At 37.7% G+C, this 22,068-nt stretch overlaps 3 protein-coding genes across 8 annotated transcripts in view; 1 reads left to right on the top strand and 2 right to left on the bottom strand.

Moving 5' to 3' along the window:
• Positions 1–1,457, bottom strand: part of kcnb1 (potassium voltage-gated channel, Shab-related subfamily, member 1) — a 40,609-nt gene extending 39,152 nt beyond the window's left edge. For 2 of the 3 annotated variants that reach the window (XM_041981440.1, XM_041981439.1), the window contains exon 1: positions 1,092–1,307. The gene's annotated coding sequence lies outside the window, so the exon portion shown is untranslated. Of the gene's footprint in view, positions 1–1,091; positions 1,308–1,378 lie in introns of those variants that run through there. The other variant, XM_041981441.1, reaches the window with a different exon arrangement.
• Positions 1,458–2,838: 1,381 nt separating this feature from the next.
• ptgis (prostaglandin I2 (prostacyclin) synthase) lies at positions 2,839–8,604 on the bottom strand. Its single transcript, XM_041980626.1, has 10 exons — positions 8,462–8,604; positions 7,883–8,006; positions 7,579–7,751; positions 7,352–7,483; positions 7,118–7,230; positions 6,826–7,007; positions 4,745–4,910; positions 4,263–4,444; positions 3,701–3,852; positions 2,839–3,176 (listed from the first exon to the last, which is right to left on the bottom strand). The coding sequence occupies exons 1-10, from the start codon at positions 8,530–8,532 to the stop codon at positions 3,029–3,031; spliced, it is 1,443 nt and encodes a 480-aa protein (XP_041836560.1). The 5' UTR covers positions 8,533–8,604; the 3' UTR covers positions 2,839–3,028.
• A 4,725-nt stretch (positions 8,605–13,329) lies between these two features.
• LOC121636860 (SLIT-ROBO Rho GTPase-activating protein 3-like) overlaps positions 13,330–22,068 on the top strand; it is a 32,150-nt gene continuing 23,411 nt past the window's right edge. For 2 of the 4 annotated variants that reach the window (XR_006009778.1, XR_006009777.1), the window contains exons 1-2: positions 13,330–13,797; positions 20,884–21,079. Coding sequence is in view for 2 of the 4 variants with exons in the window: in XM_041980695.1 (XP_041836629.1) it covers positions 13,731–13,797; positions 20,884–21,079 (263 nt within the window). In the remaining 2 variants the exon portion in view is untranslated. The remainder of the gene's footprint in view (positions 13,798–20,883; positions 21,080–22,068) is intronic. The other 2 variants (XM_041980695.1, XM_041980694.1) reach the window with 1 other exon arrangement.

The following is a 22,068-nucleotide window of genomic DNA, read 5'->3' as shown; positions in this document are numbered from 1 at the left end:
TGATGTGCACAAAAGCAGAGAAATTCAAAATTTAGTAATCTTGAAATTGTCAATAACACATTGATTAAACCAACATATAGAAGCAGGTTTGGGGTTTAGTTTAAAGCTTAACAGGGAAAATATTAGATAACCTAGCTAAATGGTCTCCTTCTTGATTGCTCAGAAGCTTAACCAGAAACATTGCTGAAACTCAACAAAACCTCGAGGACTTCAAAAGCTAGGATTTTCTTTAAATGTTTTAGAGCAAAAATATGGGTGTTGCTCTCATGACTGAATGTATACAGAACATCTGAATGTGGCTGTTTTTGCTCTTTTTGACGCCCATGCAGTGCTGTGGGTGGGACACAGGACGCAACAGAGATGAGCGCGATGCAAAGTGAGCGCTGTCCAGTCCAGTGGTGCTGAAACACACTGGAAGCGCTGTTTGCTCTCTGAATCTACCCATGGAAGGAAGACTGAAAAAAAAACATGTCTTTCCATGACAGAATGACAATCTAACATTTTCTGACTCTTTAATGATGGTAGACGTGGCACCAGCTGTACACTGCACCTTCTGTGTCCATGTCCGTTAAAGAGTGAGAGCCCAACTAACACATCGGGCCTAAAGATGTGATCTTTGATCGCTGTCACACAAAGTTTCCAATACTTCACAAACACAATAAGGCCTGAGGATCCATCAGGATTTAAATCAATGCACCTACAAGATAAAGATTTACACTAGGTGCATGAGCCAGGCTGAAGACATTGTTATGTCGACTTGAGAACATGCTGCAAGAAACACCTAAAAGAAAAAGCTATGGAGCCTCCACCTTCGTGTTGGTCAAGGCTTAAATAAAATAGTTCAGCAATAAACAAACATCCATCCTTCCTTTGCATTTCTGTTCTGGGTAGATACAAAGAGGGTGGCAACAAGCTGGGACGTAATCATCTTAAAGTGCAATGTTGTTATTGAACCTTTCTCCTGTTTTCACAAGATGAATGCTCCATATTGGTGCATCTTGAATGCAGAGTTCTCCTACATTTATAAGCTATTACAATTGGCAGGTTGCAAATAATTTAAAGTCCAGAGATAGAAATAAGCTTCAAAATACCGTGGTGGGTTGTTGTCATCCTGTACTGATTCAGATCAGCACGAACCGCTCTGTGGATCAATCAATCCGTCATAAACGAAGATGAAGCGTTTAAAAGCAGGAGGCGTCGATATTAAGCTACTATTGCCAGGGTTTAACCCATTTCCCCCTCCTCTGCCTCCGACATGGCAGAGAGGTCCTCAACACGATCTACTGCCTACCCGCCGGGTTCCTGCTCCGCATATCGCAGCACACTGTTTTCCCTCGAAGATCAACAAGTACGTCGACAGCTCATTCGGACAGACTACCTGTGTTCCCGGTCAGCTGTGTGAGGAGGCGCCGCATCTCAGGGAAGGTGGATCCATGGCAGCTCCGCGCTCCTTTCCACATCTGTTTAACTCCTTCTGCACCGCCACCTGACGCTGTAAACACACTGCTGGGTACTGACTGACGACTGGAAAATTACGAGAAACCATAAAACTATTTATGTATGTAGTATGTGCATGATATGGCTCATGATATCAAGTCAATGACTGGCGATTAGACAAAAGCTTTTAGTCCTTTAATAGGCTGCACATTTACATCAGCACTTTTGAGTAGCATAGAATGATTCATGTCCCACTTGTCAAAAGGGTAGACATAACTATTAAGATTTTTTAAAAACTACGACAGAAACACTAATAAAAAAATCAAAAGTGCTATTACTATCAGCAATATAGCCCCAGAAATGTATAAATTATTAGGTGCTATGTATGCATTAGAGAATTGTGTTTTACTGCTATAACAATCTCTAAATGGAATCAGTTTTAAATCTTTAATGCTTAGTTACACTAAGTAGTTCACTGGTCTTACCTTGTAGGGGGTCACACCCTGTCCAAAAAGCAATAAGCCAGTTTTTTGGAAAGATAGGTAACAGGTTCAGACAGAAGAAAGAAAGATCTGCAGTGACTGAACTTTATTCAATTTTTGTGAAAATATGTATTTTTTCCTTGACACATATTTTTGCAGCCAGCTTCTGTTGATCTCCTGGTCTAAGCATCCTCTGGGACCAGGATGTGTTGACAGGGTGTACTGTGTAGAGGTCCCCAGTCCAACTCAGACCCAGGGAAAATAATAAGACAACCATGTATTCTCAAACTTCTATGGTAAAAATGTAGAATCACCAGTCACCCTAACATGCATGTTTTTGGACTGTGGGACAAAGCCAGAACACACAGAGAGAATCTATGCATGCATGAGGAGACATACAAAGACCGGAGAAAGGCCTCCAGTGAAGTTCAAATTCTTGTTGTGAGACAACGTTGCCAACAATGTTAACTCCTACTTCATTTTTCAAAGTCCAAATGTTGACTGATATTCTAATATAGCATGTAAATTATAATTAAGTGGAATGATATTAAAAATGTAAATATGTTTAAGATATTCTAGTAGCCTACAGTAACCTCAGGTTTTGTAATCAAATGACCCTCAGGCATAGTTTGTGACAAAATTACTCCGACTGAAAAATCATGTATTTGTAATAGCCTAACAACCCCCCTCACCCCACCCTTACTACACACATACAAATACACACAGCAAGAGTTTAATAAGCTGTTTGAAAGTTCTTCAAATTACACCTGTTCATCTTGCACACAGAAAAATCTGACATGAAAATACAGATTAATTTCCTTATAATAACAAAATCAACTGCTAAACACAAGGGTCTCTTGCCTCTCTCTGAGGTAACGATTGCATTGTAAAAATAAGATATCCCAGTATGACTTTTTTTTTAAAACTTTTTATTAAAAATATTTTACATATCAGTTACATTTTTTATCAAACATATTTTAAAAATAAAAAGGTTACTTAAAATTTACACCACACAAGTAATATATAAAATAAATAATGCTACACTGCATTTACCAAGAGAGGTTTAGCAATCAACTTATTTCAAGTAAGTTTGGATGTTGCATTTAATGCTAAATATTCTTCCGTCTGAATCTGACCTGCAGATCTCCATCAGGCTGGAGCATCCCAAAGCCGTAGCGACTGGGATTAACTGGTGGAAGTTTAGCCTCAGGGTTGCACAGCTCCAGATCAAGATGGGTCAAGAGCAAAAACACAAACCTACAGGGGAACAAAAAAAAAAAAAGTTTACAAGCCACTCAGTAAACAGCATAACTAATATATAATATTAATATAAACACATCTACATTAACTGACTTTATTAAAAATATAAACAAATAATAACAAAAAACAGCAAGAATGAGCAACAGATTCCCAAAGTCAACATGTTGCTATTTACTAGCATCCTAGTTAATAGTGTTGATTACATGAACTGACTTTTAACCTTAGCCTGACACAGAAAAGCTCTCCCAGCTAACTGCACTCAGCCTCTGTTATTCAGTTCTTCTGTCATATGATTTCAGCAATTACCTTTTTACACTTGTTGCTAAAGATGATAGAGAATATGAAAGTAGGACTGAAATGATAAAGGGGGAATATTAAGCATAGATGGATTGACTGATCTGGTAATCTAGGGGGAAACTCCTTCACCACAAATGCACCTTTTTTTTTATTTTATATGCATAATGAAGATAAATAGCAAAATAAAAATAAAAATAAAAAAAAATCAGATTTTTTTAACTCACTGTTTAATAGCTGTGACAGCAAACTCCTTGCCAGGGCAGCTGTTCTTCCCTCCACCCCAAGGCATGTTGAAGTACTTCATTTCTTTTCCATCCTTGTAGAATTTGTCCTTCACTGTCTTATCTTGTTTTAGGAAACGATCATATTTGAACATCTGTCAAGGAGACAAAGCATATTAGCATAATTTAGCAAAGCAAAATGTTCCAAACAAGTCTGATTGTGTGCCTCCTGCTCCATACCTTCTGTTAAGAATAATGTGTAATCATTCACTAACCACTGAAGACAAGCAAAGTAAACTTTGATAAATGATCACACTTAACTGCTAGTCCCAATCGCCACACTCTTCGTGGGCACTAATCAGCTTCCATCATAAGTATTTGGTCAGATTTAATCGTCGTTTTTTAATGCTGTCTCCTCAACCTTATGTGCTATAATGCAACTTCAAAATATCACTACATTCTGTCATTTTTAATGGATGATCATGGCCGGTCTCCCCATTCCACAAAAGTTACACACACACATCTAGCTCTATAGTAGTTCACGTTAGGGGTACACCTTAAGTACCTGGGGTTCTTGGTGTATCTGTGGGTCCATTTGAGGGCTGAGGAAGGGGAATAGACACACTCTGTCTCCTCGTCTAAGATGGTACTCTTGTCCATTGGCCATGCGGAGGGTCTTTTCCTGAACCACTTCTCTGTTGATCATTACTGCAGCGGTGAGTCGTAGGGTCTCGCTCAGAACACTGTCTGCAGAAAGGAAAGAACAGGAAAGTTGAAAACATGGGATGGTTGTAGTCGTCATTTGGACTAACGGTACATTGAGTCACAGACATGGAGAAAATGAAAAAGTCAATCAAGAGCCAATTGATTAAAAGGTCAAATATCAGTTGGTGTTGTCACTGATTAGTACACTGTCCTTTTTTTATTATTATTTTTTTTTTTCAACAAGTTAAACGGACCTTGGTTTCCATCTCAGTGAAGTGGTTAAAGCCTAAGGTACAAGAACACAAGAAAATAACAGAAAGGCTGCAAGCAGCTGTTACATACCAAACACAGGTGTGCTGTGAGCTTCCAGCAGATTTGTGAGGGGATGCTGCAGGGAAGCATCCCGGAGAGTTGACAGGCTTCTGATCTCTGACTGAACCGCCTCCATGGCCGCAGGGTGAGTGAGCAGGAAGCTGAGGGCCCAAAAGGCAGCAGGTCCAGCATTGCACTGAAGGGAAAGAACATCAAACAGCACATATAAACTTTTACATAAGCTTCAAGTTTGAAAACCTGCTCAGATTCAGTGCTTATTTTGTATAAGTGTGTACAGGGTGTGCTTTACGTAAAGATATTTCTTTGTCATCAACTTCTGAAAACATGTAAATATATAATAACATAGAGCTCATCTGTACTGCTGCTGTGTGAATATAGTTGATAGGAGGAGAAGTCAAGAAATCAGTCAACACTTCATAGAAACTGCTGTCAGCCTCATTGGAGGAGACACCTGAGCCTGTCAGACCGTAATCGCTCTGGGTTAAGGGAGCTGTTGATCTTACCTCTGCACATCTCAGGTCAGCTCAGAGACCAGAGGTACATCACATTGTCTTTCTGCCCTCTTAAAGTCTTCAGATCACTAGATTTAATGCATTAGATAATGATTTGAGTCTGGCTTCCCCAACAGCTGGAGGGTGGGGATTATTATTAGATTACTAGAGTGTTAGATGAGGAGACTCTTGGCGTCTGCTGGTGTGCATGTGAATACACTAAATCTATTGTTTCTTTAATGTTGATTTTATACTTAGATTTTAATATGGATAGAATTAATTTGTGATATGGTGGGTAGTTTCTGTTATTTAGCAAGGATGGCTGTTTCTCCTTACTTGCAGCCTAAATGCTAGGATAAGCTAAACAGCAGCAACTATGTATTCAGAATCGACAATGGCAGTAAATCTCATTATCGGATTAAAATACATGTGTGTCTGCAGAAACACACACGTATACAAACATCACAGCACATTAAATCACAGTCTCTCCAATCATGTAAATAACGAACTCACATCAGCATATCTGCAGTGTGTTGCAGTCAATAACATTGATTGTTTTTTGCAAATGGAAAATGCACTGCAACCCTTAGCATGTGCAACACTGGTGATGATGTAGGTGGCTTTAGTGAAATCCCACCATTACACTTCCCCCAGAAATACATCAGTCTCCCTGTAACACATGTATGAGCCACATTCCCTCTGGCACCTCTCACTAGTCTCAAATCTAATCCCTCTGTTCTCTGCAGCAGTGCTCCAGTTTTCATCCAAGACTGAGAATGTATGCTCCAATAACCCGGCAGACATGATAATGCACAAACATACTTGGAGACTGGCAGTGTTTCCCCAGACAAGCAGAAAGAACAATCACTGTTGCAGTGAGACTGACAGGTTAAAACAGGGCTGAAATTGGTACAGATAAAATGCTACATAGATAAAGCTCAGCTACGGACCAAACACAGCTCGCTTTCTCCCCCATCTGGCAGCTCAGCTTACAGCAACCACACCACGCTGCTCTGGACTTGCCTGAACAAGCGAGCATCTATTGTGCACTCACACCTGAGTCAATATTGCTTTTAAAGGGATTTTCTAACTCTGTATGTAGCCATATGAAAAACTAAATAATATTTGAACAAGACTTCAGAGGTGAAGCCACAGTTACTTATTAAAAGTTTTGGTCAACATTAAGACAAGTTCAAAGATAGTTTTTCTTTTCTTTTAACATACACCCAGGTTAAACACCACTGTGAGGAGATGATAACAGCACCATTCTTGAGTATGCATGCTGTATAAAGTAGTAAATCCAGTTTTCTTTTTACACGTGTAAATACTGATCCTCAAGCAGGATAAGGAGACATGGAAACTGATTCACACAGTCAAAACTGGCAACGATCCAGTCTAAGTTACAGGTTGAGGCAGGCAGCTTTGGGTAATGGACTATGAGGAATTCACTGGCTATCAGTTCTGCACTATTGGCAGGCTGAACTGGGGTGTAGGGAGAATCTAAGTTTCAGAATCCTGACATCAAAAAGGGGCCTAACATTCGTGAGTATGTTTTTGATTTCTGCATGTGTGGTAGATTGACAATAAAATAACTCCCACCTGTGTGGTCCACAGCTGTAACAGCAGAGCTTTTTTCTGCATGTCTGCATCTATTCCCTCCTTCTGCAGAAAGTTATGGTAGCTCTGCTGCCAGGAATTAGACTGTGACCCTTCATCCAGACAGTTTGGGGACAGCAGCTTCCATAATTGCTCCCGGGATGTGTTGACTATTTTACTTTCCTCTGTAATGAAACCAGCATAAATGTGAATACAGCTTACTAAACTGTTTATATAAATATACAATAGGACTACATATAACAGGTGTATTATCATTTCCTGCAGCACAGCTTACCTCGCTTCAGGGAAGAGCGAGCCAGTTTGGTGAGAAGATCATCAAACTTGCGGAACTCCTTGTAGACAACAGCAGCATTGTCTTTCCTCTCAAACAGTGTAAGATAACCAGCCCTGTGTACAATGATGAAGTAAAAACAAAATCCTGTCAATCCGTGCAGTGTAAACAATGACAACAGGTTTGTCCAAAAAATGATCCAATTGATCTTGCAAGGGCTGAAATTCTGAGTGTTACCTGAAAAGAAGACTGTAGCAGAGGCTAAAGAGACCATCCTCTGTCCACCCATTGTGGTTATTCAGGAGCAGGCTGCGAAGGTGAACATTCATGGAACTGCTGAGATTCAAGAGACTGGCACCTTGAAAATGCCTAAAAAAAAACAAATTAAAGATGGTATTGAGATTTTGCATTTCTCATTAAAACTTCATTTAATGAACAGCCTATTTAAAGGATGCATTCATTACTGTTCCATCCAGCTTCTCTCTGATGTGGGGTTGATGCCTGGTAGCAGACAGAAGATCCTTTTTAGAAGTCGGCCTCTGATGTGAGTAAAATCCAAGCAGCGTGTGTCATTCAGCACGCTATCAAAGGAGTTTGGATCCAACAGCACTGTCACATACTGACCAGCAACACGGACCTGCAGCAACATCATTGTAGTGGTTTAAAAAGTCATTGGTTCCAATTTTATTTTTTTATCTCAAGCTCTTACTAAAAAGTCTTTATTGAGCCTTTAAAAAGAGTCAAATGTTTAAAGTTATTATAACTTACAGTAAAGATATCTCCATGTTTTTCTTTCATGCGAGCCAAAAATTTTGCTGCATCTTTTCCAAATTCAAGCGCGTGTCCCAGCCATGGAATAAACCCTTTGTCCAGAGGAGGTTCATTTTTCTGTCTGTCAAGCATAAAGAAATTTATTCAAATTACAGTACTGTGATACTTTGCATTTGTACATTTCACACATTCAATAATCTCACCAAACAGGTTTGGAGTTAACGTGAAGCCGTGTAAACGCTGTTTCTTTTTCGTGAATAAAAAAACAAACATGCAAAATGTAGACCAGTGTGACAATCAAAATGAATTTGGAGTTTCAGTGAATTATGTTATTTTAAAAACAAAATTTTATAGTAAAAATTGTGTGTTTAATTAATGTTCACTGCATGGATTAAATGTCATGCTATAAAGTGCCATATCTTAGTAGTTAAACTGATTAAGCTTTAGAAGAAAGAAGTTATGTTAAACCTTTCCACATTTTGTAGTAGTTAAAACTTCAGACTCATAAAACATGTATACACCTTTTCAAAATACAAAAAAAAAAAAATTTCTAAAGAAATCAATAAAAAAATTTACCTTGAGCGAGAGGAATAAAGAAAAACTAGTACAAGCAATCCATTTAGAAGTAAAAATATTGTCCACAACATGTCTGTACGAGGTCTGAAACTTGAGCTGCCCTGTAGATAATTTGCTTTATAGCTGCTGGCAACGTACTTGAAGCTTTAATGCTGGCTTAGATGTAACTACCCCTTGTTATGGGGGCGTGGAAAGGTGTGGCTAGTGACACAAGGAGTTGGGTAATATTCATCTGCAGACACCGCAAAACCCTATATCCCGTCATAACACTGAAGTATTTAAAAATAAAAAATGAATGATCTACTGTATAATGGCTCAAGGTTCATTTACATCAAGTTGCAGTATATTGTCAAACAACCTACACTACACAAACAGTTCCTCCTTTCTACTTCCTAGGATGCATGGAAAAGTCACATGCACCACATTATTTCATGTCTGTGACATCATCACGTTCAAGCAACTCATCTGTCATTAAGTAAGAGATGATGTCGACAGACATATTTACAGGAAGAGTCACACCGTAGTTTGCTGGTGTAAAATTTCGCTATGACAACATGCTATTTCCATTTAGCCTTGTAAGCCGCATATTTTTGCCTCCCAAGAGATGACTTATAGATAGTAACAGGAACAAGCAGTCACCTGATGACAGTCAACGATTAGTCCTCCAACAACAAGCGCTGTAATCTACGAAACCTGTCTGTTGACACGAGTCAACGTCCAGATGTGATACTATGACTCAACTAAACTTCTACCTTGTGTTCAAAATAATTATTAATCAGATCTTAAAAATGTACTTAAAAAGTTGAAAAGAAATGCATGTACGATACATGAAGTGTTTTAAATAAATTAATGAACAAACCATTTGGTTTTAGCTGGTTGTTGGGCGTGCAGAATACCAGCAGGGGGTAGTCATGCACCTGCAGCAGCTTCCTCATTTCATCAGCAGGAAAGAAGGTCAATCGTTGACTTATGAGTCGAGTTAATTAACTTTTCATCAAAATGAAACTTTTGCACTAATTAAGCATACATAAAAGCAGCTTCAGTGGCAGCTATTTTTTACATAAAAGTGAAAAAGTTATTATTAAAGTTAACTTAGAAGATAGGCCATATTAATTAAAGACTACTCAAGTTATTATCCCCTCATATTTAAATATATGCAATCCGATATAGGCTAAAACTTGCCAAAGTTATACATTTTTAGGGGCTTTTAAAGTTACCTTTTAACTCAGCTGCTAGCTTGCCTTTAGGCCACTGTATGCTCCGTTCAAATAGACAATTATAAGAACCAAGTACAATTTCCAAATCCTACTAACATTTTTGTTTCTATGTGTAAACCATCCATGTTCGCCACGTAGTCTACCATAGCACAAAACAGCCCACCTGAAGGTTAGATTTTACAGTACTTTTATTTATTTTCTGTCCCTGTTATTAAACAGGGTTAAATCAGAGGTGTGTGTTGCTGTGAAACATGATGATATCATGATAACCCTGCTCATTTAAAGCGGAGTGGAGAGAAGGTAATAAATAAATAAATAAATAAATAAATAAATGTCAATGCTATTGTCATAAATTAAAAAAAAAGTTAAGTCTTAAAAATGTATACATTCCTTTCTATTTATCATTCTATTTCTATGTATATTGCTTTGCCTTTACTGTGCATGTATTTTTGTTACTGCTGGCGACTGAGCTGCTCTCTGTCTTACTCTCTTGCAAACAATAATGCAAATCTTGCAGTGTTTTTCCAGTTAAATAAAGGCAAAGAATAAAGGTTTAACGTCTATACAGGATTTTGACACAACACTAATTAAGATGAAACGATTATCAGAACAGCCACAACATCTCAGAAGTGTCGCTCAATCTACATCTACCACTCTCCTCCAAAACAATAATAGAATATCTATAAATATAGTAGTTGTTATTTTATTTTATTTTAATATTTATTTTTATTCAAAAGTATCCATCAGAATCCAAAGTAGGATATATCCCACCTAACGCCCCATGACAGCTGGGATAAGTAGCTCCCCCGTAACCTTGAATAGGATAAAGTGTGTATGGAAATAGATGGATTTGAATGGATTTAGAAATCCCAGCTTCTTGACATGCAGACCCCTATATGTAAATGGGGACCCATTTTAATTGGAAATTGACGAGAAAAGCTGTTTCATTCACAGTTGTGTGCTGTTCTTTTGTCATTTTGTCATGAGTTAAGGAGGTAAAAGGTCTGAGGTTGATTGGCCTTTCCTTTCAGAAACTGCCCACAACACTGTCAAAAGACCACTTAGTGTAGGTGCACAGGTTTAAGCAGTTATTGTGTGCAAAGGACTATAAAATGTTATTACTATGAGATATGATTTAAATGAGCATTTTATTAATGGTTATGCATACAAAAATGTTTGAGCTTCTAATAAAGTGGGTTCCATATTATGGAGGTGTTATTTCTAAACCCATCCGCCAGTTTACTCTTTAAGCCCATTTTCATTAAATAACTAATTCAGTTAAAGTAACTAAATATATTGTTGTTTAGAGATTAAGTATTAATACACTTGAAAATGTAATATCTGATTATTTTAAACTTTTTTATATACAAAGAGGGTTCATCAACTTAAGCTGAACCAAATGTTGAATGAAGAAGAATGAAGAATTTACTAGAACAAATGTGCATTGCTGGGATGTACAATGGTATACACTTCCACATTTAATTAATTATTTTTTTTACAGAATAGGTTTGTGGTCTATTCCTGCCCAGCATAATAATTCTTGCAATGTAAAAACAGCTACATAAAACATTAGATTTAATTAAATATTGACCATATTTTTGTTGGCAATGACTGAGTCATAACACGTGACTGTGTACAGTCATCTATTATTAAATGTCTGTATGATATAGTGAGCTTATCCATAATCCCAAATAGCTATGCTGCAAAGGCAGCTGTAGTTCTTATATTTAAATACTGATAAGTATTCCTCCTTAAGGAACTTAAGTTTTTTCTTGGTGGACCCTGTGAGGATAATTTCTCCAGTAAAGCTCTTTAAATGAATGGTGTTAAAGTTTCCATGGCCCAGTTAGACACAGCTTGTTCACATTATTTTCAAACCCAACCTAACTTTTATCAGGTGCTCTCTGAGGCCAAGAAGTGGTGGGTAACATTGGCTCAGGAAAGTAGAAGTTAGATTGAGTATTGCATGGTGAGAACAGGGAGGTTACTTCTGCACATTTCTCTTGAGCTTTCTCAACAGTTATCACACGACAGTTACACAGAGAGTTCCTGAGAATTTGCTGCAAGGGTGAATAGAGATCTCTTGACACAGATCAAAATGCAATCTTCTCCCAAACTCAATTACCCCTTGTGCTGTCTATCAGTTCAGATTGTAAGATAAAAGATAGCAAGTCATTCCTTTTTTAAACAAACACTATGTTTATCTGAAGTACAGTGATAGCACACAATTAGATAAGTTGCAAAATAGGTATCTTAGTATCTACATTTTTTTTACTGCATGTAACTGACTTCTTTTTCATGTGAAGACAAGTAATGTTCTTGTCTCCTTTTTCCTCTTTGAAACTGGGCCTACAAATATAGGTGGTGAAGCTACTTGAGAACAACTACAAGAGACATTATGTTTTTTTTTATTTTAATAATATCCGACTAAAAATTTTGTTAACTTTATACAGTGGTTTCATGATCCTCAAATACTCTGGTATGACCATCAGAGACTGCAAGCTGCCCTGTCTTTAAGCTAGTAAAACAACCCAAACCATAGAATTTTCATCACCTTGCACAGATGGTGTGAAGATCATCTTCTGAAAAATGTCAGCACCACAGATGTTTATCACTATTACAACTCTGTGTTTGATTTGTCTTTTTAGAGCACATTGTTTCAAAATGCATTATGCATTTACCTGCAACCTGGCAGAGAGAGAAACAACTGAAGATTACTGATATTACTGATTACTGATATTTTTCCTGCAAAATATAGGGATGTTTCATGAATTTTTGGCAGTTAGACTCCAAAAAAGGAGCATTATATGTTCAATGGAGTTTTCCATGAAGATATGAGAAGAAAAGGACTTCTTGAAGTATAGAATCTGGTGATAGTGAATTTAGGAGATGACTGAGACACTGAAGACATTTAAAAGACAAAATTATAATGGTATTTGAAGAATAAGGGCTAAGGGCTGATCTGTTCTGAGAAATTAGTTAAAAATATTAGAGAAGGAGTGCAGTTATGGACACTTGTAACAAAAAGGCCATGAGCATGAAAAACTGGTTTTATGTATTTATGTGCAATTACTTTTACACAAGGGCAAAGTTAAATAGAAAAAAACCTTACTTATCTGCACATCAAACTGTAAATAAATAAACACCAATAATATACCATGACCTACACTTGTCATGGTGGGATCTGCTGTAACATGTTATAATCTAACTGCTCTCCAGCAGAGTTCCAGTGCAGGCCCACGTGATTACTTGAAGGCAGTCTCCAGTGGCTTGATATGCAAGGATCTGCTTACCTATCACGATAAACAACACAGGCAGTAAAAAGACTGGTGTCATGCTGGATACCCCCTCCTAGGGGTAACAATGTTGGTAAGGTTTTACACAGGGATTGCACATTAAGAACAGTTAAAACTAGATAAATCTATGACAATCACGTGGCAAGGGAAGATCATATTCTCTTCATTTTACTCATAATATGACAGATCTTCATTGCAAGATACATAGGTAAACAACATAGGCAATCTGTTATTTTATTTCAGTTGACACACAAGAGTCCTAAATCATCTCTGAAAAGAAAAGTGAGGGGGTGAGGAGGGGTTTGGAGGAGGAGTCTCACACTGACTTTTACTTCCATTGAGTGAAATCTGCAGCAGCGTTGAACTTGCAAAGAGAAGGAGAGAGGGGGGAATTTTAGGCTGAAGGAGCTCACATCGCTGAGGCTGTTTCCTCCCGAGGTTACAGCGGAGACTGCGTGAAATGTACATCAAACGTGAATTGTTTTCCGATGCACTGAGGAGAACTGGTGAGGAGGAGGAGGAGTGGTCATTATTATGCACTTTTAGATCGACGTCGCCTTGAACGCAGCGCAGCACCCATCGCAGTCAGTCAGAACCTCGTGTGCGTTTAATCTCCGAAGTTGTGTCGAGCAGGCGATGATTCGCATCTGATTGTTGATCAACTATCTGGAGAGGACTGCGGACGGGCAGACGCTGCATTGTGGCGACCGAGACGCTGATTTTTGCCTGAGGATCGCACAATCCGTTCATCCCAAAATGTCATCTCATGCGAAAGTCAAAAAGGACAAAGAGATTATTGCCGAATATGAGACCCAAGTGAAAGGTTGGTAACGTGCAGGCCTGATCTTGTTGTTATTGTGTGCAGGCACCATTGCATAACTTTACCACAAGCTTTATATGGCTCTCAGTGTGCAGTGTCATGGGGTGGGACAGATAGCATGGTTTTAATTGAGTTGTTTTAAATGTATGTCCCTCTTTAATCCCTTAGAAATGAATGTTTTTCTATCTACACCGATATCTCCATTTAGGGTGAGGTTAATACTTGTATTTAGTCACACAGCCGTTACACAGCAACTTGGTGGAACCAGTTTTTCCATGCTGCAGCTTACTTTGTGCTCCATTCTCATAGCTACAACATGCCTAGCCTTGCATGTGAGCAACCAGCTTAAAAATTTATTTCAAAGGACAGGACTGGAAGATTTTCCAAAAGCTCAAACAAGAAGAGAACAAATTAGCTTACTTGTAATTTATTTCTCCTCTCTCTATCCCTCTGTCTCTGTCTCTCTCTTTTTTTATTTTTTATTTTTTTATACAAATACCCAAGAAAAATGTTTGCACACAAATAATTACTTGGTAAAAAAAAAATAGAAGTGATAATCTGTGCCAAATTAAAATACAGTAGGTTTTTGTTGTGAGCATTTTACTGTCATTCCAGGACAAAGCATCATTTAAGGGAGAATGAGACAAAATGCTTGAGAAGGTCACACAGCCAACAATTCAGAAAGTGCATAAATAATGTATGCTGTCTGTATGAATTATGAACCATGAAAGGATTTTACTGTCTGATGCTAAATATGTGACTGGATAAGCCACCCAAATAGAGAAGAAAGGCAGGAGCATAAATTCTGTACTGGAATTTACATAGCATGATGTGAATGAGGGGGCTCTCCTCTCAGCCTTCTAATGGCAACTTCAGGTTTTAACACTTTTATGCATCACCTATGATTAAAAACCAGGTAAAAGTGATAAGATTTGTCTATGGATTTATTAGCTGATCCACAAACAAACAAACAAACAAAAAAAAAAAAACAGTTATTGTTATTTCTATAAATATTTTAAATTCAAAATGAATTAATTGTAGTTTAATTTCCTACTTTATTTTTCTGAAATTAATATTTTGGCATTTTAAACTTTTGATACATCAAATGAATAGACGATACATTTGATCATTTTTATAGAGAAATTTTGCAGATTAACCAGTGTTAGCTAATTATGTGTTGGAAATCTAACACCATGATAACTCAAAGGATCATTTAAATGGAGACAAATACTATTTTAGACATCTCAGCCATGCATGAAGCCTTCTACTGAAAATATGTTAATAGATTGCAAAATTTGGGGCACTTGCTGAAATTGAGTCCTCATTAACTACCTATCAATGTTAACAAAGGTCCTCATTAAACCTGGTGCTATTTTAGTGTTTGTTTGTAAGTAAAAGAAGCAAGGTTCACATTTAAGGTCTGTTTGTGAACTGTAGCCATTGACTATAATTATTTACGCTAATTAGACCAATATAAACAAACCAACTGACAAAACATACCTATACTTCATACATGCTCAGTACTTTTGGTTCAAAATATCACAAAAATAATTTCTATACTTGAAAGCACGAAAGACGTATTAACTTTGGGTTGCGTATTGAACTCTGTCATCTCAAAATGTTTGTTTGTGTGGTCTACAATCAATTGACCGCACATATGGAAGATTTAACAGTCTATACTTGTATTCCGAATAAATATTGTTAAATGCATTTCCAAATCCAACTTTTAAACTGCATTTTTAAATTGTGATGGATATACAGTTTTTGTTGAGAATTAGAAGGTCAGTACTATCCTGAAATCTGTACAGTAAGATACAGACAACAGAGGGCTAGTTTAGCTTAGCATTGTGGCTGGAAGAGGCAAACCCCTAAAATGCTTCAATATCAGTTACCTTTTTTTTTTTTTTTTTGTCCCATTGGAGCATTTTCATGACTTTCTAATTTTATTAAATTTGCTCAAATTTTATAAATGCATCAAATTGATCAAACTAGTTTATCTATTTATATTCTCAATGGTTTCACCTTTGGGTAGGTACATGCTAACTCATTGCCACCACTATGCTAAGCTAAAATAACTAGCTTGTTGTATTGTGTGACGCATTGTGATTAGGAAACTTAATATAATTTAAAAAAAGTATTGTACACCATGGATAAACTGTGAGTTGATTGCAGTTGATTAACTTACAAACAGTCCTACATGCTCACACTTGCACCTTTGGTCAAGAATCACCATTTACTCGACCATACGTGTCTTTGGACTGCGGGGAAGAATGTTCACCACATGAAAGGCCCAGTCATAGGTTTGAACCAGGAACTTTCTTACTGTAAGGAAACCATGCTAACTACTGCATGACAATGCCGCCACTATACATTGAATACTTTTTTTTTTCCAGACACATCATTCAGATGAATTATAAATTTACTATATCATGTAGAAGCATGGAAAAGGTCATAGCGGTCAGTTGTCTGTGCGATTGCTAAGTGAAAGTAAAAATTTCTTTCAAAAGGCTTAATTTAGTACTCATGACTGCCTTACAAACATACAAATTAAATGACAAAAGCTGGTCAGCATCTGTCTGGAATGAAGAGTATGATGAACATTTTGCAGTCCGACGTGTGGTTGAATGTCATTCTCTGTTAGTCCTTCACTCCTTTAAACACTCTCTGGTCTACACTCAGCTCTGCGGCTGTGAGAGAGCCATCACAACTCCATCTCTCGTCTCAGTTTCAGGAAAAGCTTTTAAGCTGACATGTTAAGCTCATTTGCTAACGGGGCTCAGATTGGTTTGGAGCTGTGAGGGCTTTATTCTGACACTGACACTGGCCTTCAATAATGCCGAGATGCTAACTACACAGCATTTCAATCAGACACAAGCCTCATGCACTTTTTTTTTATTTAGTTTTTTTTAATATGCATTTTTTTAGCAAATAGTACAGCCTTTGTTTGTGTAAGGGTGTGTCCCATTTGAATGATAAATACATTCATAATTACTTTCAATATTTATTTTGCTAGTGTTGAAGTAATATATGTCTTAGTCAGAGTTTCAACTAATATTTTCATTGTTGCCCAACCTGAAGCATCTCGCTAATCCAAAACTTAAACACAACTAAAACAGGGAATGCCCCTCATCATGAATCACCCAGTACATCTGGGTGTAAGCTGCATTTAATCTTTAATGCTGTTTTATCGATTTTGACTCTCAAGCCACAAGTTACCCTTACAACACTTTTACAAGGTTTGGAGTTGATGAAAAAATGTATAGCACCGCAGACTTTGTGTAACTTAATGATTTTAAAGTGATTCCTTAGTAGAGACATTCATTACAGGAGCTTCTACCAACACCATATTCTCTGCAGATATGCATTCCATGTGCAGCATGCAGACCAACCCCCCTGCAGGGATTCATCATACTGAAAGAATGCTACAGATACTGGTTTGAAATGTCAGAGTCATAATACAGCAGTGAAACGATAGCTTTGTTGCCTGTGCATTGGTAATGTCTATGACACACTGTTTGTTGCTATGTTGACAGATGCACGTTCACAGATGAGTATTATGTGTTATGAAATGTCAAGGGAAAACTGCTTGGAATTGTACCCATTACATCCTGGATTTTCCTGCGGTTGAACAAAGAGTGATGCTGCTCTTTGTTAGAAAAATTTGGTAGGAGTGAGAGTATAAGTAATGTGAACTCAAGCAAATAGACTATAAAGGAATACCGTAGTCATTATTACATTCAGAAGACAAGTGCTCACAGAGCACAGCCTTGATTTGTACCAAATTATGTCAATGTGTCATTGTTGGTTAGGGCCAATGTGACTAGCCTTGCATGGCTAACTACAGACACAGCCTCAGTCACTGCTACTGGCCATTGCAAAAGCTGCTCTAGGCTACTTTGTAGAGGTTACTCTGGTGACAGTGACTCCTCGCTGTGTGATATTTGGTTCCCAGTGCTGCAGTAAAGCACAGACCTAATAAGCTGAGCTATGAAGAAACAGTGACCATTTTTTCAACATGTCAGTAAACTATCTGTCCGAACATCTAGCTACCACAAGCATGCTGCGTTTCAACTAAGTAGGTGGACATGTCTTTTTGACCCTGCAGAATCAAAGAGCAGGTCAGTGTATTACAATAACATAACAAAGATCAGTAGTTTTACCATGCAAACCTTCAGATTATAAACACACATAACCAGGCAATGTAGATACAGTCAAGTGATTGTTTAGCAGAGAGTTGAGCTAACTTTGGTAATTTGGTTAGTGCTTATGGAGGATAGTTAGTGTTTACTATCAGTTTATATGTACCAAAGGCACATAATCAAAGTACAAAATATAATTATGATCAGTTAACAAAAACATATTCATAAAATTAGAACTTTAAGTCAAAGGGTTTGCATTTGCATATAGTGCAATATACTAGGCACATTTCTATAGAGTTTGGGTTGGTACATTTCAGACTTACTTAAGATAAACTTACAAAGATATTTCTTGAGCAGGCTCCATCTGATTGGTAATATGCAGTTAAATCTTCTGAAGTAATTCTTTTTCCTCAAAGTGCAAGTAAAATATCCCAGTACATGTCAGGATATGTCAACCGTGTGAGTTAGGGGGAAAGAAAAAAAACATAACAATGAAAATATCTAAAATCCTTCTATGGGTATTTCAACAAGCCTTTGGGTGTGGAGCATTTTATTCATTTTTGGCTACATGCTGTTCTTTGGAAGAGAAATTGGTAAGGCATGTTACTCGGCATTTCAGTACTCCTGTTTCATCAACAAAAAGATGGAAAAGCTTTTGAGACGTATTTCTTGGTGTATAATTCCCTTAAACTCTTTGCCAGCTTCTGTGTAATTATTCATTACTCTGCAAAGGCTTGAATCATTCATTGAATGTAGTGCAGTATTGCTCAGTCCCTAGTAACAATTTAAGATCTAAAAATAGCACTCACACAGGAGAATGAATGCAAATACCACAAGTCTGTTTGGTGCTTTCTGTCTAAATTCGTGGAGTATAATCAGTTTAGTTTTGCTCTTTATGTTATTTGCTTGCTCTTTTACTCTGTCACCGTGGGATTAAAATTAGTTCAAGGCATCAAGGTCAACAAATTGTGTTATTCCGTGGTCTATTTTAATATGGTAGCGGTAATACAAAACCATTCTTTTTACTTTGAATTTGATTGCTGCCTCATTCATCATCACAGGCTGTTTGTTGTGTGTTTTGAAGCAGAGAAAGTTGCCCTTGTCCTTGGCCATTATGCTAAACAGACTGACTGCTGCGACTGTGTGAGCAGAGAACTGGCCTGCTCTCATTGAAATGCCTCCAGAGGCATGTAACCAGGCAACTGGGCAACTGTGGGGACCATAAGGGGCACATCTCCTCATCACCACACATAAAGGGACTACATATTTACTCAGTTTCTCTCAATCTTGCTCACTCATTCACATTTTCACTCAGACATTGGGGGGAGGCTTTCTGAAATCCTTTATTTTATTCACAAAAACAGCATTTAAAAATCAATAAAGAAGCTTTTCTTCTACAAGGCAATCATTTCCATTGATACATTTACACAGAGTGCTTTTTAGCACACTTAAATCATATGCATAGTTTTAAGAGTCTGTCATGGTGGAATCTTTAGCCATCTAAATGTTGATGAGTTGGTTCTTGTCTACAGAGAGCATGGATGTGAGTTCACTGATACTTTAGGATATTAAGCAAACTAAAACTATTGTAAATGGTTTTGTACTTATATAGCACTTTTCGAGTCAGCTTGACCTCTCAAGGCGCTTTACACTACCTATCAAATTCACTCATTCACACACACTCATGCCCCAATAGGCACATCATGGAGGCAACGTGGGGTTAAGTGTCTTGCCCAAGGACACTTTGACATGTAGTCAGGGGAATCCTGGAATCGATCCTCCAACCTTCCGTCTTCCACCTGAGCTACAGCCACCCCTGTAGCCCCCACATTGCCCGACTGATCCGTCCCTTGGAGCCAATCCTCTGTCATAATGTTGAAGTTTGTGTAGAAAATTATTGGCTTTTGCATTTCTGGAAAATGAAGCTGTCATAAAATGATATCAGAATGTTGTAACTGCAAACTTCTGTGTTCCAAAACAGTTTTATACAAACTGCAATTAAAAACTAAGCAAATATAGCTACAGTATATAACATTTGAGTGGTTTATCTTTACTGCATTGATTATTTTAAGGTTTTTATTTACTTTTGCTGTACAGTGGAATTACAAGTGTACAGTAGCACTGAGCCTTAGGGTCTGACTTGATATATGGATTTACATTCAGCAGACCTGGTGTAAATATAGTAAGGATGACATATGATTTGTATTCGTCATGGTCATTTTGTAAATTTTGTAAAGTAAGATTTATGAGTAGAAAAACAAAGACTGAATGTCTGTTAGAAATTTATCCTGGTAAAGTTTGGTTTGCATCCATGTGACCCCATACAATATTTATACCTTATTTAAATTCTCAATAAGTATATCTTTTTGATCTCTTTTTGAAATAAATGTAAAATGTAATTTTATTACTGTAATTTAAAATGTTTGGACAATACAGAATTTTTCTTCTTTCTTAGACGATGAAATGGAGCAGTGAGTTTCTAAACCTCAGACAGACTACTGTATTCTTGTAATCGAATGCTTGCAATTTGTTTATTCAAGTCAAACTCCTCAGCACAATGCATTTTGAGAAGCTGACCTATTTTGTATTTTCCGTGCTGTCTGTTGCGATCATCAGACATGCATCTCATACTGTATGCACGTGTGCCACCCCAGCATGCAGACACCCCCAGTCTCCCTCCCTACCACAGTACGCACACATACACAGCAGACAAATGCACTTCGACATCTAGATTTCTTCCACTCATGATGACTTTGTTCTTTTATTGGGGCGTGTGTTGGTTTAAGTGTGTTCTTAAATGTTTGCATTTACATGCTTTGCTCCGTCTGCTGCTGCAAGTTTGTGGGTTAACTGCTGACAGCGGCCCACTGAGGTGAGGCCCAGCATGTAAGCCCGCTCCCCCTGTTTGGCTCTATTTATTGTGACGGTGGCCTCCCTCTTTGATATACAGAGATCCGAAACCAGCTGGTGGAGCAGTTCCGCTGTCTGGAGCAACAGTCCGAGTCCAGACTGCAGCTGCTGCAGGACCTACAGGAGTTCTTCCGCCGGAAGGCCGAGCTCCAGCTTGAGTATTCCAGAGGTCTGGATAAACTGGCCGAGCGTTACTCCGCCAAGATCCGCACCTCCAGAGAGCACCAGCACTTCAAGTGAGTATCAGTAGTATCTGATAAGCAGTGGAACGTCTGTGTAAAATGTGTCTGATTGACAAACAATTGTTAGAAATGCCAGACTGATCACTGGCACTGCAGACACAGACAAAAACCAAGGGGGGATAAAAAGCAAAAGAAAAAGGGAGGAGGGATAAAAGCAGAAGAAATGACCTGAAATGAAGCCAGGGCCAAGGAAGCTTGTGGCCTCAGGCTTCTGTGTTTCTCCCAACTAGGTCAGACTCTTTATCCACCCCCCTCCTCTTTTCGCTTTGGCTGTCATTTCATTTCCATTCTCAGACAACTTCACAACTGCTATCCGAACACTCATATTTTCCTTATGTACACAAAAAGAAAATAAGCTGAGCTTCATTAAGGAATACGATGACACGTTCTTTTCAGGATATTTTACTCGGGTATGACTTTAATTATTTTCTTTTTTGTGTAAACGGGAGATAAGTAGTCATGAAACAAACATACCCTGCAACATTTTGCAGGACTGCTTCTTAAATGCGTAGACAGGCCTGCGGCACATTCTGACTGTTAGATTATGTTATAATTGTAGTTGCAGCCCATGTGTTTGTTAAAAATCACTGACCATACATGAACGGTCAAAATTCATGAGCATAATCATGTCAAACATAGAGCATTAAAGTTTGCTCTTTAGCTTGAAAATGGATCAATAAAGACTTTTAAAAATCCATGATTTAGTCAGAGTTAATTTCTTTAGGTTCCTTTTTTTAAGTGGATACAATTCACAGTGCATACACATATACAATGCATAGACTGAAAAACTAATGATTAGACCCAAATAAACTTTAATACTGATGCTTTATCATTTAGTTTATGGAATGAAGAAAAAAAACAGATAAAACTTCTAAAAAACAAAGCATGTCAAGGGGTTCATTTGAATTAGTCAAACAAACCCTGATGCACATAATCATTTTTGGATTTTGTAGGATATCACATTTTTATATGAGTACTACGGT

This window comes from Melanotaenia boesemani, chromosome 3, assembly GCF_017639745.1.
Source record: "Melanotaenia boesemani isolate fMelBoe1 chromosome 3, fMelBoe1.pri, whole genome shotgun sequence".
Lineage (NCBI taxonomy): Eukaryota > Metazoa > Chordata > Actinopteri > Atheriniformes > Melanotaeniidae > Melanotaenia > Melanotaenia boesemani.
This window is presented reverse-complemented; position numbering and strand designations above follow the sequence as displayed.